Below are 15,863 nucleotides of genomic sequence, written 5' to 3' on the forward strand. Positions count from 1 at the left end.
ACTACAGCATTTTGTGTACCATAAACATGTATGTATTATGCATATACTCTCTCTCAGTTTCTACTTAAAGATACAAGAAATACAAGAGTCCTTCTCTTTAAATGGAGTTTGATAACATACCTTCCCTTGAAAAAAGCCAATACATTTCTAAGGGTGTCATTGTAAAGTCCTTCCTCCACAATATAGATATCCTGTACTAATATAAAATTTCATTATCTATTTTTATATCTATTGCAAAGTATTAGAAAATTCAACGCTACATTGCGAAGAACAAAATATCTGTATAGGATTCAGAGCCAAGTTTGCAACTACTGTTTTAATCTTCTATATAACATTTTGTGCAGTGTTAAAATTTCAATCAGTGTTATACTAATATAAGGATTTTCTTTTGGGATATTTTTAAGCATAGCAGTTTCTACCTGGAAAGTATTTATAATTTAGGCTGGTGGGCTAATTAAGGATTTGAGCTGTGCGAGCATTGAAACGTCCACATTCTCACTATTAACATATAAAGTTCTCACCAGTTCCCCTGTCTATTAACCTAAGAGTTCAGAAACATTTCCCAGCGGTACTGGATAGCTAGCTCAGTTCTTCCATTTAGACTTTGAAAGAGCATTGTTTTCAAAAAGTGTTTTACAACCGGAAATAGATGTATCTGCTAAACAGATTCATACTTTCATGATTAGACAGGTGATCTGATCACAAGGCGGAAAAGAGATCATACACATAAACAATGAATTAAAACCCTGAAAACAATGAATTAAAACCCAGAACAGGATTGCTAAGTCTGTTTTTCTAGGTTACAGCTAAATGAGAGCCATTATGCGGGCTTTCAGATAAACTCACAAAGCTCTTATCTGTATAAACCTGATAGATCTGCCATTTTTCTTAGTGACTAACAGAAGTTCTATCATTCAGTTTCATTAAAAATGCATTAATCCTTTTTTAGTAACCTTCTTCTAATTCATTGATTCAATTATACAATGAACAGTAAAAATGTTTGGTATAATAAAAATACAGTATTAAAATGTATTATATACATAAATATTTCATTGCAATGAGATTATTCAGGGTTTTAAAAATATTAACAATATTAATATCATGCTCTGAGACGACAAAGTGCGTGTTTTTTCAGCATCTCTGAAACTACGTATCAAAAAGATTAGTCTTTAAAATGAGAGGCCTGAAATGGTTGCTTATAGTATTACTCATGTACAGACTTCCTGTAAAGTTGGTGACACTTATTAGCACAGGTTGATTAAGGGACAGGAAAGTGTTATAGGATGTATGCACCTATTGCTCCTAAATATTGTGAAGCCAGGTTCCACTGATCAGATCAGTTCCTCCCAAAGTCACTGGCCTTTGGCCTAAAGGAGAGCAGACCAGGACTCCCAGGGTTGGACCTTGAGCTGATAATGCAAGGATTGGGAATATTTTGCTTGGCGGGCAGTGTGCTCAGTACATGGCAGCATTGTGAGCAACTTTCAAGTAGTGGCAGCTACTGCCATCCCACTCACACCAGCTTAATATTTCAAACCTCCAGGACTTCAGTATAGCTCTTGATCTGGCAGTTCACGTAAACCAGTTTGAGTAATTTCTCCAAGACTTTAATAAATTTTGACACAGCCAGTACTTTTTATCATTTTGTATTTGGTTTCTTTTTTTAATTTTTGTGGTAGGAGAGCAAAATATCATTGGCTGTGTTATGCTTGTTATCTCAAATGCCGATAGCCAGGTACGGCTGAGGAGGTTTCTCTGCAAGATAGTCGATGTTGCTGGTTGCTGTGAAAAGCTGGTGTGATTTCTGCAAGCATTTCAAGACTAGAGGAGAAGAAAGTGCTTCATATTTTCATTAGTCATCCCTTTACAGATTTACTTTTAATTCTTTCAGCAAAGCGGATTATTAAAAGCAATGACCTGAGGTCTTCATTCAGATATCAGACTTGCAATCCTGTATAATGTGCGCCACAGGGCAGAGGTCACACTGACGAGTCTGTTAATGTAGTCACTCTGGGATAAGATCAATCTCCATACTTCACCATATTGATCTAATAGCTCATTGGCACTTCCCTCTTTGAATTGATTAGCTCATGTGTGAAAAGAGATTGATGGGTTTCTGACCCTGAGGAGTCTGCCAGGGGCACACCCATGGCAGGGGAAGTGGATGTTTTCACTGCTTCATTTGGGTGGCTCATTATGTGCATGCCTCATGGGGAATAAGGGTCATAACATTGTTTTATGAATTATTTACAACAAAATACCAGGTTTTTGCTTCATTTGATGCTCTACCTGTACTGAATCCTTTCTAAACAGAGCATGAAGGAATACACATGAATGGCCAAATGTACCAATTATTTGTGTAAAGGGAATCGCCACATATAAGTGACCTTAAAAAGCAATTTTACTAATATAAGGTAATCATAATAGATATGAGGGTAGGAATAGACTTCATGGGTCATCTAGTCCATTCCCCTTATGCAATGACAGAATATTGATGATATCTAGAAATTAATTACATTTTAATTGCATATTCTGGATAACTCACAGTGTGTCTAGTTCAGCCATCTCAGGGAACTTCATATGCACATTGCATCGTAGAAAGAGGCAATTTGCATGCAACATGTGAGCAAAAAAATAAACTATGCACATTTCTCAGTTGCCAAAAGTAACCTAAAAACCCTAGATTCAGTTTCATTTATCAAATAGTCATATATTTGCAAAATGCATATATTTGACACAGTAGATTGGATTTTGGTGCTATGTGTGCTCATGCAAGAGGAAATATAAAAGGAGCTGTCGCCAGAAGCTGAATTTAGAAGTTGGCTTATGTTAGGTTGTACTTAAAAAATGTGTGTATTATCAGAGCCTTCACAGACATAAAGCAACAAAACTAAGGACCGTCTCCTTGAAATCTGTGGAAGCCCAGGTATTTTTGTATTTCTGTCTGCATATGAATTGTAGAATCAGTTTCAAAGACATTTACAATGAAATAATTTCTTATATACCATCCAAACTCTGGATACTGTACAATACCATACCTGGGATGTTGTTACATAGGATGTCAGGTTATATGATTATGCCACAGTACAAAAAAATATCAAGCAAAATATTCTCGTGGCATTATTAAGCTGATGCTTATATTTGTGTAAGGAGACAGTGCACTTCACTAATATCATCTTGTTATATTATTTAACTGGACATTCTGGGTTTATTTTGGGGGATGGCAGTTTAAATTGAAAGATAGATAATTTTATTTACAAAGTGCCCATGTATGCTTCATGCAGTCAGGCAACCCTTTTCTACTATTAGATTTACGGTAACATAAACAGGTACTGCATAAAAATATAGTAATAGGCAGTCCCTTCCCTAAAGACCTTATATTCTAAAAGACATAGACCCTCAGGCAGATTAGTTAAAAAAAAAGAAGAGAGCCAAAGAGAGAATTCAATCCACTACCTGTCAGATTTCACTGACATGCTGAGTATTTGTATAATCTTGCATTCATCTATACTTCTAAATCATTCAGGCTGTTTTATGTACCAGGAAAATTGCCCTGGTATAGACTTAGGTAGCCATATTTAAAAAAAGTTCTAATACACCTCAGAAAAACTTATTAGAGGCAGAGTCACGATGCACTTTCCTTTGATAAGTCTGGGATAAATCTGGGATTAATCAATAAATCTTATTACATTTGGGTATCAAAGTAATATTTTAGTGATGGTAAATCTTCAAAAATAAAACTCATATTAAACTTAATTACAAACCAAAGTAACTGGTACTCATACCTAGATTAGTAGTAGATTGCTTGACACTTGAACACAAGCTATGCAAAAAATGATTTTTTGAAGAAAATGTTGCCATTTTATTACCAGCTCTTGCCCATTGACCAAGTTTCTGCCAGTCTGATTAAAACTTAGCTCCCACAGTCGTGGTGTACGGCGCAGTCGTGGGTGAACGGGAATTAATATCAGAGCAACCCAATTTGTTCATCACCCCTGCTGTCATTCAGAAACAAGCTAAGAAAAGCCTAAAAAATTAGATGTACAGACTGTGTCCCTTTTTCTTAAACTCACAGCTAATCTTCTATTGCATACAGATATGTAGGAACCCAATTTAGAGACTCAAAATTTTGATACCCCTGTCCAGCTGAGACAGCAGAGAAAGTCAGAGGCTGGCTGAGCTGTGTCACAGTCCACAGGCATTTTTACCTGTAAGGTTCCTGCTCATTCTGTGTTTTGTACTGCAAAAGTTCCTCTCACCAACACAACAAGCAGCCCAAATAAAAACAGTTTCTTCAAGGATAGTTTTGAACATTAATATTAATCCCAACTTGAGTGCCAACGTCTGTATGGGACCTGGGCGGAGTTATGACAACCTTATTTTAATGATACTTCAGAGATTTCCAAATTAGAATACAGGAAATAGGAAGCGGGAATAAATGAAACAAAGATCAGTGAAAGGATAACTGGAAAAAACATTTTAATACACACTTGCCTATTCCTTAAACATTCATTCAATCAACGTTTCCTGTGATTTTTAATAGCATGGCTCTGTCTGCTCTTTTACACTTAACTTTATCGGGAAAGGAGCTAATTTTTTTGAAGATGTTGTTCATAGTTGAAAGCATTTGGCTAGATGGTAGTAGTTGCATGCCGGGAGCCTCCTGCAATGCTTTTAAGATGTAAAGGGAAGTACTAAGTCTTTTGGATCATTCCCATGTACAGTAGCTCATTGGATCATGCATCACTGGTTCTCACTACTTCTCCACAACCTTCTTGTATAACTTCAGCTTCCTTTGGTGGTGTTTTTAAGCAACTTTTTCTATCAAGTCAGATGGATACTGGTTTAATATATGACAACCCCCATTTATAGTGCTGAATTTCCTTTCCCTGTCTCCCTTACCATTGGGTCTTCTTTCTCGTTTAATCTCTGCCCCAGTGACTTACTGTTACTGCTGCAGCCCTTGGGATGTATGACAACCTTTCTGTATTTTTAATTCGTTAGTATACCATCTTCTTTCACATCTTGACTGAAGACACTGTTTCTCATGATTTCTTCCTGCTTTTGCTGTGGCTTTTTTTGGCTGTTCTAGTACAAAACAGAGGAAAACACTGCGGAATACAGTTGTATGGTGAGTGTGGTGTTTTACAGTAACACCAGCCTCTGTTGCCAAAGGTGTATTACAGGTGACTTTCTGTCCTGTTTAGCACACTATAGCTCCTAGTCTTGAGACTTCAGATCCATGTGTTTCAGTGATTCACGTATAGGCAGGAGGAAATACCTGCTCTTACATAGTTGGATGTTTGCCAAAAGTAGTAAGAGGACTATGAAAAGTAAAATATAAACCAACCTATTTTAATTCCTGAAAAAGATTGCAATGCTGTGCAATCAAAAGATAAAGAACATTTAAAATACAAATCTGATGATTTCATGATGGTGTGGAACATCCAATGTATTATATTCTTTGCATGGTTTATCAGTGTCCAACCCTCAGTATCACTAATACTTACATAGAAAATTACTCTTCTCTAACTTTACAGCAGTGTAGATGAAAGTTACTCCTTTTAAGTCATGACATCAGAAGAATATTTGCATATTCCCACCAGTATAACTGTGAATATAGTCTCATGCTGTGTACACACACCAACCTTTGTAGGTGTCACCTGGTAGAAGAGTAAGGTTATACTTCTGTTATGACCTGCCCTTTTCCCATACTCCACACCCCCTTGAATAGCTGTACTGGAACTAAACGCAAATCCTGTTAAACAGAAGAGTAACCACATAGCGTAATTTAAACAAGAGCCAATTTAAATAACTCTTGTGTTAATGCATGCAAAAAACAGTGTTCTGGGGCATGCAGCACTTGAAAGAACAGGACCCTAAGTGTGTTGAGAGATTATTCTGCCTGCCTGTTACCATATTAAAGAGTCTTTCTGAAATTAGCATGTCTCTTGTGTCACAAGTTAAAAATATTTTCCATATTATACTTAGTTGATTGAGTTTTAATAGAATATTTATTTTGTGGAAAATAAATTTAGTGCTTACTAGGACTTTGTCTTTAATATTAACAATCCACCCCTATGTGTTGTATTGATCTCTCTCAAAATCTGATGTTGCTGTTTTCTAAGAAATTTTACAAATGAGAGCTAATGTAGGAGGTCAAGTTTACCTATAGACTCTTAAAATGTCACCTAGAAAAATGGGGTAGCTGTAAGAAAAATGAAATCATAATTTATCCAATAAATCACCAAATAGGAAAGGAACATTAAATATTAGAAATCCTTTCAGATAATACTAAAATATGTGTGACTTGGAGAAGACCACAGATACTTTAATCAAAGGCTGCTGTACAACAGAGTGAAACTGCTGATTCAATATATTGAGAATAAATTCACCAGCAGTACCATAAAATTTACTAGACTCAGCCTTGTCTTCTGATTCCCTGGAGGACATCATCATGCATCCTCCAAAGCAGACCAGACCTGCAAGGCTAACAATGAATCGAGTGGGCCTAATTCTGATTCTATTTATGTGGAAGTCAAAGGACTTGCGTTCATGCAAGTTAAGAGTTAGGAATACGGCCCAGCACATTTTTGCAGTTAGTTTGTTGACATCAGAAAAAACAGGTGTGTTTCCAGAGTAATTCAAGGGAAAAAAACAGCTTTAGTACCAAAAGCTTTAGTACAAAAACTACATAGCATTATCTGGTGGTTTTTTTAATTCTAGACCTAACTATGCATAAACTTCTGCTGTACTAACATCAGTAGAGATACTCACAGGATTAGGATTTTTAAGGTCAGTACTATGGGTCCAGTCCTGAAGAAGGCACCTCCTTCTTCACCCTGTGAAAGAGATGCTGAGAAGAAGAATTAATTTTCCTTTTTCCTTATCTTTGCATTCACTTTGACAAGGAAGAAACACTGCGTTGTAAGCAAAATTTTCAATTGGGACTAAAAAGAAATCCTTTTCTTATTTTCAGTTTAAAAAAAAAACACCCAAAAAAGAACCTAAGAAAAACACATTTATAATTCATCAGAAATAATGCTGACTGTGAAATACTAAGTCATTTTCCATGCAATTTGCACAGAGATAAATGTGAGGAAAAGGAGGAAAAATAGGAGTGTTATAAGTTGTGTTTGACACACTATATAATTATATATACACACATAAAGTTTATTATAGCTGCCCTTTCATCTGATGTTTGAAGAAATGAGATTTGTTGTTTACCTTCTCCTTAATAGAGGGGAATGCTCTCTAAATGGAGTCCAAAGATCTGTAAAAGAGAGGTCTTATTCTTTAGTAGGATCACCATCTGCTGCTTGCCCATACTCCCTTCAGCAATGTGAGGCCCCTAGACTCATGCACCTTGTGTTATATTCCTGCAAGAAAATGGGGTGAGTGTGAACTGATGCTCAAGGCTGCGTTTTATTAAAGTATTTTGGCTCAATGGAAGATTAGCACTGAAGCTGGGAAATGGCTGGTCACTGCTGCTTTGATCCTCTCTCTCACAGTGACCTTACACATAGCTGTCCAGGGGCGTGGAGGGCAGAAGCTGTTGCAAAGCCTTCACTCTCCCTGCGTGCATTTGCTAAGCAGGGAACACCACACACCATTCAGAGCATGGGCACCGCATATTCACCCCTTCCCCTTCTGGAAGGGTAAAAGTGCGGGGATTTTCAAAGTTATAATGTTGCTTTGTGCTATAAATTCCTTATCTATGTCCTTTAAAAAACTGAAAAGTGCCTTGATATTCCAAATACTAATGGTTCTTTGAGCAGGGAGTTAATGAAGCATTTTAGTCCTCCTCTCTTCCTCTCTCTCAGTTCTCTGCTGTTGAGTAAAGGGTGAGCCTTTCTTGCAGCATGGTACCCAGCAGTTATTTTCCTCTATCTGGATACTGGTTCATGCAAGGCATATAGGAACGTAATACTTTGGATACATGAACTGCCCGTTGAAATAAGCTGACACTGACTGATGGATTCAGAAGTTATGGAAGGAAGCGGCGCACACACACACACACACACAAGCAGGCACACACCGAGTATAACTGCACCTTTATAGCAGCCTCTTCACATGTTGTAAAGGAGCAGGAAAAGAGACACGCTGAAGTATTTCTATTATTTCCTTTCATTTTTAAATCACAAAAAAATGTGAAAATGCTACCAAATTTGGACAGATTTTATACTCACTTCACACTAGAGCTGGATGGCAACAAGACAGTCGACTAACCCAACACAGGCTTGTAAAGATCACTCCCTGCCTTTACCTAGAGATTTTATATAACACACAGGATTCTAGTAAAGAGCTGGAACAATCATAGTTAAGATTAAATCATTCTTTCTTGAACTTTTTAGCATTTTATTACTGAGGTTATAGGTAGTAATCACATTTTATTAGGGCATTTACTGATTCTGAATGTTACGTGCATTTACTTTTAAAACCGCATCGGCTGTTATGTGCTGCTTTTTGACATCAGCCTTGCACAGGAGGTTTCCCACTGTTAGCAGCAACCCATCTGGAGAGTCAAATCCTTCCCTACCTATGTAACGATTTGGAAACCATGCATGCATTCAGGAGTAAAAATTAGCCTCTAGAGTGCACTTGTCTTATAAAACTTTGATTTGGGGCGATTTGCTTCACTATAGCATAAGAAAATGGAGTAACAACTCGAACTATATGTCTGCAAGGACTTGTGAGTGATCTCCTAACTACATTTGAAAGAAAGTTCAACCATGCCTTGAACCTGTATGCTTCAGGCTGAACAATTCAGACAGATGTTTAATCACTTCATATTCACTAGGAAATGGCTATTCAATGGCCGTAGAATTTAAAAGTGGCACTATGAGATGAATGCTTCGTGTTATTTCTGTATTGGCATTCCCTTTTAGAAGCATAAGTAAAAACAATTCAGCTGAATCCAACATGGTTTTATCACATAAATTTCAATCATCATATTTTTTTTTAATCATTAGATACCCTTTTAAATTTTTAGTAGCACAAAAGCCCAAAGCTATAGTGAAGTTGATGCAAATGAAAAGAGATGAAAAAGGATTCTCCAAGTTCTCAGAAAGGGAAGTGTAGACCGGGTAAAAGGTGAGTGCATTGCTTAACTGAATCTGCAGCAATAATTATAAGGAAAATATTTAACTTCGAGCAACACAAAAAAAACATGACCCTGAAACTTTTAACAGGTAATTCATCAAGTGTCAGGCTGAAAATACCTCTTCAGAAGAAAAATTGTAATAAATCCACAGTTGTTGGTTACAGTATGCTAAATATTGTGAAACACTTTGCTAAAAGAAAGACACAGTGTGGTTTCGATAAGATTAAGGTGCATTTCAGCCAAGCATACACATTATTCTTCATTTTACTGTTTGGCAACTTCAATGTTCTTCAGAGAAAACAAAAGTTTATAATGATTAACGTTCTCTGCTGTGGGAAGCATACACTCTGCAACAATACTACTCTTGTGTCGTATTAGCCTTCCTCATCTGTAACATCAGCACAAATAGTTTTTCAGATGAGTAACCAGCATTTCTGAGATAAGTCCTTCCTTTAATTACAGTTGATAATGCGTGATTGTGTATTGCAGTGTCAACAGAGGCCTCAACGAGCCTGACAAACTTCCACTGAGTTCCATACCAAAAGCTCAGGGTCCAGCTGAGTGGGAGTCTGGGGTTCATGTGACTCTCCCATCCCCAACCCCAGACCACCTTTTGTCCCGCGAAGAGATAGTGTGTCACCAAGATGCTCAGAATTAGACCTTTACACTTCAAATTGAGAGTCTATTTCCTCCACTCCTGGAAATATACTACATGGCTCGCATTATATTGGTAAGATAAATTATGCAAAATAATAGTTGCATCTAAACGTATTCTTATGCGTGCCTGTGTTTTAATTCTTGTTAGCAGAGAACTCAGAAAAGTGATTTAAAGTCACCTTATAATTCCAGCTGGCAGTGGAGGAACTCAGGCATGCCACCAGGGAATTCTGTGTTCAAACCTGTATTCAGACATTTAACAGTATGAAGTTCACTGTGCAGATGAGGAATACCACGTGAATCTTTCACAGGGGACACAAAGAAGTCTCACAGTTCCACCAGGCTCCATGGTTCTATTAAACCCCTGGGAAAAAAGATCAATTGACCTGGTGGAGGGGGTACATCTCTTTATGTCTCTCTTTTCACAAATCTGGGATTTTTTCAAAAGTTTTAAATAGGGAACACTATTTTGTAGTGAAATTGAAGAGTACGCTAATGTAGGGAGCACAGTGACCCTCCTATGCTTGGGGCATAGACTCTGCTACTGCACTGTGACCCACCTTCCTCCATTCCTGTCCCAAGACACGCGAGCTCCTCCTGACCCAGCCGTACAGCAGTTCTGCTGTCGTGCTTTACTGAGAAGAGCTGGGATGGCCAATGGCTGGGACACCAAGGGAGCACACAGGCTGCAGCCAGCTCTTCCCCAGCGCTGCGGCAAACAGGCTGTGCAAATAGTGATTCCCTCCTGGGGCGGCCCGAGAGAGAGAGAGAGAGAGAAAGACCACGCCAAATGTTTCTTTCACAGAAGTCACAATACTGAAATATTGTCAATTGATACTGATACTATGCGCTTTTCTACCATGAGGTCACTGAAGATATGTTTCCAGGTCAACATGGAAAGGACAAAAAACCTTATCAGAATATCAGTGCATTGCATCCTGCCATCCGCCTGTACACCAAACACCTGTCAGTGGATATTGCACAGGCAAACTGACTGTGCAGTGTCTCACTCACCATGTCTACCTGTTTACCTATCAGCATTCCAGATGCTGGGAGACCCTTTTTGCACAAGGAGTTACGCTCTTATGTTAGTTTATTCTGGCTAGCTTGGTAGTTAGTAGGCAGCACAGTGGGATGGTGCTGGGTGGTTGTGGCAGGAGCCCTTTGTCTTCCAGCTTATGACTTGGGGAATATGCTACAAGTAGTCCAAACAGCATGAGATACAGGGTAATGGATGACTCCAAATTCTGACATGCCTCCTTGTCCCCACTGTAAGCATAGGTAAATAGGATTTTGGTACAGGAAATAGTAGGATTTACCTATTGCCATGTATTAATGGTATTAGAAAGCTATCCTTGCTCCACCTTTGTATCCCTGCTGTTTGAGCGAGTAGACAACGCACATGCCTGCTTTCACCTCTGGGATTTCTCCTGCCTGTGCTGGTGACAACCGCCATCTTCTGCTTCTCTAAGACAAAGTACTTGCTCCTTCTCTGCCCCAGCAGCACCACTTACTGTTACACAAACCCTTTAAGTCTGCATCTCATCCAATCTCGCCATCCTCACCTTCAAGGTTTTACCTGACATCCAACTTCTCTTATGTCTTCTTTCACCACACATCCTCCCCATTGCCCTTCTTTAAAGCCTCCTCCTAAGCACTCTCTTTGCTTCCCTTGTCACTTAGCAGCAGTTTTACAAGTGTGACTTTTTACTCCTTTAATATTCGTAACATTATTACTCTTTCATGCCACCCTGCATGCCGGAAATGATCTCCTATTTAGAGTCACACACCCTCCCTTAGATTCCTCCCCATCTTTCCTTAAAAGCCATTTCTTCAGCAACAATTGCCGGTTATGCTGTCCTCACTGGTGTGTCTTCATCTGAATGCCACTGGCCAGAGAGGACCTAAATTTAACCATCTGGGCACGGTATTCACTCACACTTTTGCTTGAGGCTAGATAGCTGTCAAGTAGGTATCTTGTTTGACAACTTGCTTAGGTAAGTCATGGGTTACATTATCCTTGTGTCAGCATTCTGTTATTGCAGGGAGCAGCTGCAAATTTGGGGGGTGTTCTTGCAGCAGCCAGTTGTTGGCTGTCTGATGTTCAATTTTTATTTATAAGTGTTCCCGGTAGTTGGAAGAAAGGGCACTTTTTTCTTGTTGTTGTTAAAATACTGATAATACTCTTAAAGATCTCCACAAACTGAAAAACCTCAAAGGTTAGCCAGTAGTACAAGTTTATGAGCTTGTTTCTAATTCAATGTATACCATGATTGAAAATGATGTTGATTATAGGGAAGTGTCAGACTAGAGCTAAATCTCTTGGTGACAGAATCTTACCTTTTCTCCTGCTTACCCTGTTAATGGCAGACTAGCATGCTTTGGCTTTGGAGTCAGAAGACTGAAGTCCACAAGGTGCTTTTTTCTGCAGAGGATCTTCCTCTTCAGAACTCACTCTCCACTTTGGCCACCAAAACTTATGCCTCTTTGCCTTCAGGATCAGTTTAAGGCACATACTGGTTATGGTGAAAGTCTCATTTTTTCATTTTGCCAGATAGTGTGCTTCTGCAAGTCATTTATTGACGTGCCACAGAAACACAAAGGTGTTTGTGTTCTGGCTGAAGTTACACACGTCATATGGTTTACCAGCTCATTCTAACATAAGTGATGTGCTACTGGTTTTGTTCAATGTGGTCTATGTCATTTTCTATTTTTCATTTCATATGCATTAGCAGAGATAAAGTATGTGTTTTTCCTCATCTAGATGCCTTTCAGAAGTAGGCTAGAATCAATCGCATGCCCTGAATTTTAGTAATCCGTGACCCTCCTTAAAGTCATCTCTGTTTCCTCCTAATGCAAACTGGGAAGCATTCTGCTGTCCCACCAGCTTTCTTAGAATGGCAAAAGCAGCTGAATCTAATAGTCTTCTGAATGTTTCAGATGTGTATTGTGCTTTTTCTGCTATCCATTTTATAGGCTTCCACTGGTTAAATTACAATGAATACAGAGGAGCAGATTTTGTGAACCACTAGCAGATGTTCGCTGTTGCTAGTTTTATGAGTCTTGCAGAACAGCAGGAACAGACTATGTGCAAAACATTTTGTTGTGTGATTTTGCCATCTCATACTGTTCTCACAGCACTGGCTCGGTAATGATATGATAACACTTGGGAGGTAGGCTTTGATTGCAGACTAGCTGCTGTTGGGGCCTTCAGAAAGCCAGACGTGTAAAGTGTAGTTTGTTTTCAAAAGCCTGTGGCTGAGACAGATGGGTTAGCTGGAAATACGTAACTTATAATATAATCAAATACTTGACCTCTTATCCAGGTATAAGTTGTTATGACATGGCTGCTGAATGTTTAAACTGTCTCACAATTTGTTTCATTCAGATGTAAGCTGTGGTGGCTTTGTGTGAAATGCTAATTTTGGATGAAATTATTATGTTAGCATGATTTATGTGATTTTTGTAACACCTTGTTGTATAGAGAAGAAAACGATCACAGAACAGTTTCACATAAAAAGCAAGAGTACTAGAATCTGTAAATTTCAAACATTTTCCTCAAATAATGCCTTATTTTAAACCTGGCGCAAGTTTTGGTAGGGAGTGTATCAATGTGGTAATTTACTGTCCTCTCTTGAGCTAACAAGTCACTTGGTTGAATTGGTTTTGTAGTCAAATACACGTTGTGGGCAAAGGAAGAGATCTTTAATACAGAATCAGCCTTGCTCTGTGATCTGAACAGAAATGAATTATCCGAGGCACAGACAGCATAGGGACAGAGCAAGGCTGAGTTTGTGATAGCACTAGCTTTACTTTGACTTAGTAATATATCCATCTACAGAGTCCACACCTCTTCCTTTCCTCCATCTCTATTGCCAAGGGATATGTAGCTTATAGCAGTTATCTGAGCATACACATATTAACTGTGACTGTAAGCAGAACAGCAACCATGATAAAAGATTATTCTTAATACTGGAAAGCCAAAGCATACAAACAATTTGAAATATAAGATCTGAGAGTGTTTGCACAATTCTAATTCAGCCCTTTTGTATCTATGCATCAAAATCTGTTATAACACAAATGCAGATTGAAGATAAAATAAGAATAGGACAGACATTCTTAATACAAGCATTATCTAATTCTGCAGTGCTTGATTTGCAACCTTAAGATTTATTTTAGCACAGATATTTAGATAGAGTTTTCCTTGTTTGGTTGGGGTTTTTTTTCCTTTTTAAAGAACAAAGGGGGAGGGTAAAAATAAAATTTTAAAAACCCAAACCAACCCAAAACCCCATGAAAATTGTATCATCCTCTAGGTAAAGCAGTAGTGGAGGGAATGAGCTGCGCAGTTTTCCAACACAGACCCTTGTTTCAGTCATGGAGCAGGTGAAAGCAAGAACCGAGGGTCCCAGTGCAGGCTGTGTGGGAGAACAGTTACCTGCTGCACACGGGTTCTTCAGCCCTTTTCTCACCACCAGCTTAGTGCTAATCTGCTCCCTTTCTCTCCTGATTTCATTTGCTTGCATAGTCCAGTAAGAGGGAATAATTTGAGACAGATACCTAAGGGGGAGAAACTGGGACAAGAACAGTTGGGAGAAGACTGTGAGTGGGGAGAAGGGAAGTTAAGATGAATGAAGGAGGCAAACAGAGACTTCGATGTTTAAGATGTTAAAGACTGAGCTATATGGCAAGTGACTGGAAAGAGGGAGACAACACTAGGTAACTTCCACAGGCAACACTACAGAAATCTATTAATAACAAATGTTACTTCCTTCTCTACCACACAACCAGAAAACAAGCTTGAAAGATTAAAGTTCAAAAATTCATTAGGTTGTAGCTGATAAAATTTGAAAACATCTATTCAGCTCATGCAGGATTGCTCCTTATAATGAGGTTTCTTGTGCATTATGAAATCTAGTTCTAAAGCGATTAAAATTAGAACCCTTGAAAAACAATTTTAATAGTTCCATGTCTCAGAAATTCTAGGTATTTCTCCAATTTAAATATTCGCGTTGCTAATTTGTTTTTTACTTCTCCTAATTTGTAGCATTTTTAACCTGTTCAGCAATTGCTATCTATGCAGGTTCTTAGAGTCCTTTTAACTGTATACATGCTATTACCACATCCACACCAGACACTTAATTGTAGCAAGGCTAACATCTCTTAACTCTTTCAGGACACATGTCTGAAGTCAAAGATTTTGTTTGATTTTAGGAAGAAATCAGTAAGTTTAGTAAGAACAGGTCCAGAGGATATTGATGCTTATCATGACTTAATTCATAGTCTGCCTTCCACTAATTTTTTCTCCCATTTCCATGGAAATCTTAATTATTTTTCAGTCTTTAAAGTGAATAAAATGGGATGCAATCCAGTTGCAATAGAAGTCAGTTTAGTGATATACTTTGTTGTCATATAATATGCACATCCCAAATAACATCGCACAAAAACTTAATGTAGGTTGCTTGTGCTGAATGCCCAATATGTTCCCTGTGTTATGAAATGCAGTTAGTGGTACGTCTCACTGCTCACTACTGCCTTGTGCACAGCCCTTTCTTGCCCTACTGATGACACCTGAAGCTGATCAGCTTCTATTTATGAAGAAGTTTTCTTCTTTTTTCATAGTACCACAACCATTCTTAGAGGGAGTGCTTACCTCTCTCTTCACCTTTTCCTTTGCAAGGGACCTATCTCTGACTTGGGCTTGTTGCAGCAATAATGATCCTGAATCTGCAGATTCCTTACCATTTCCAGAAGCTGAGGTTCAAGGATGGCTAGTATGGGAAAGTTCACATTGGCATTATTTCCACTATTCTTGTTTCGGGTAAAAGTAATATCCCATTTCCATGAGCATTTAATAAATATACTATTATTATTATTTTGCATAACAATGCTGTAGTTCTGCTTTCCTAGAATGTAAGCAGTAGTAAATATTCTATATGTTTTACAGATAAGGGTTTCAGCAGTGCCCTATTTATTCAGCTGAGAATAGCAATTTTGTGGATGAATAATTTTTTACAGCATTTCTGTTCTTATGATGTTAACCAGATGCTTGAAGGACTGACTTTTGGTGTGATGTAAAACTTCCAGAGTGATGCCATCAACG

General features: G+C 38.3%; 1 protein-coding gene across 1 annotated transcript in view; it reads left to right on the forward strand.

Annotated features, from left to right (window-relative positions):
- The first annotated feature begins 9,040 nt into the window (after nt 1-9,040).
- LOC104160774 (nuclear receptor subfamily 5 group A member 2-like) overlaps nt 9,041-15,863 on the forward strand; it is a 48,504-nt gene continuing 41,681 nt past the window's right edge. Inside the window, exons 1-2 of the mRNA XM_009698990.1 lie at nt 9,041-9,093; nt 9,593-9,734. Coding sequence (XP_009697292.1) covers nt 9,041-9,093; nt 9,593-9,734 — 195 coding nt within the window. The remainder of the gene's footprint in view (nt 9,094-9,592; nt 9,735-15,863) is intronic.

Source organism: Cariama cristata, unplaced genomic scaffold (assembly GCF_000690535.1).
Source record: "Cariama cristata isolate BGI_N322 unplaced genomic scaffold, ASM69053v1 scaffold5484, whole genome shotgun sequence".
NCBI classification, from domain to species: Eukaryota; Metazoa; Chordata; class Aves; order Cariamiformes; family Cariamidae; genus Cariama; species Cariama cristata.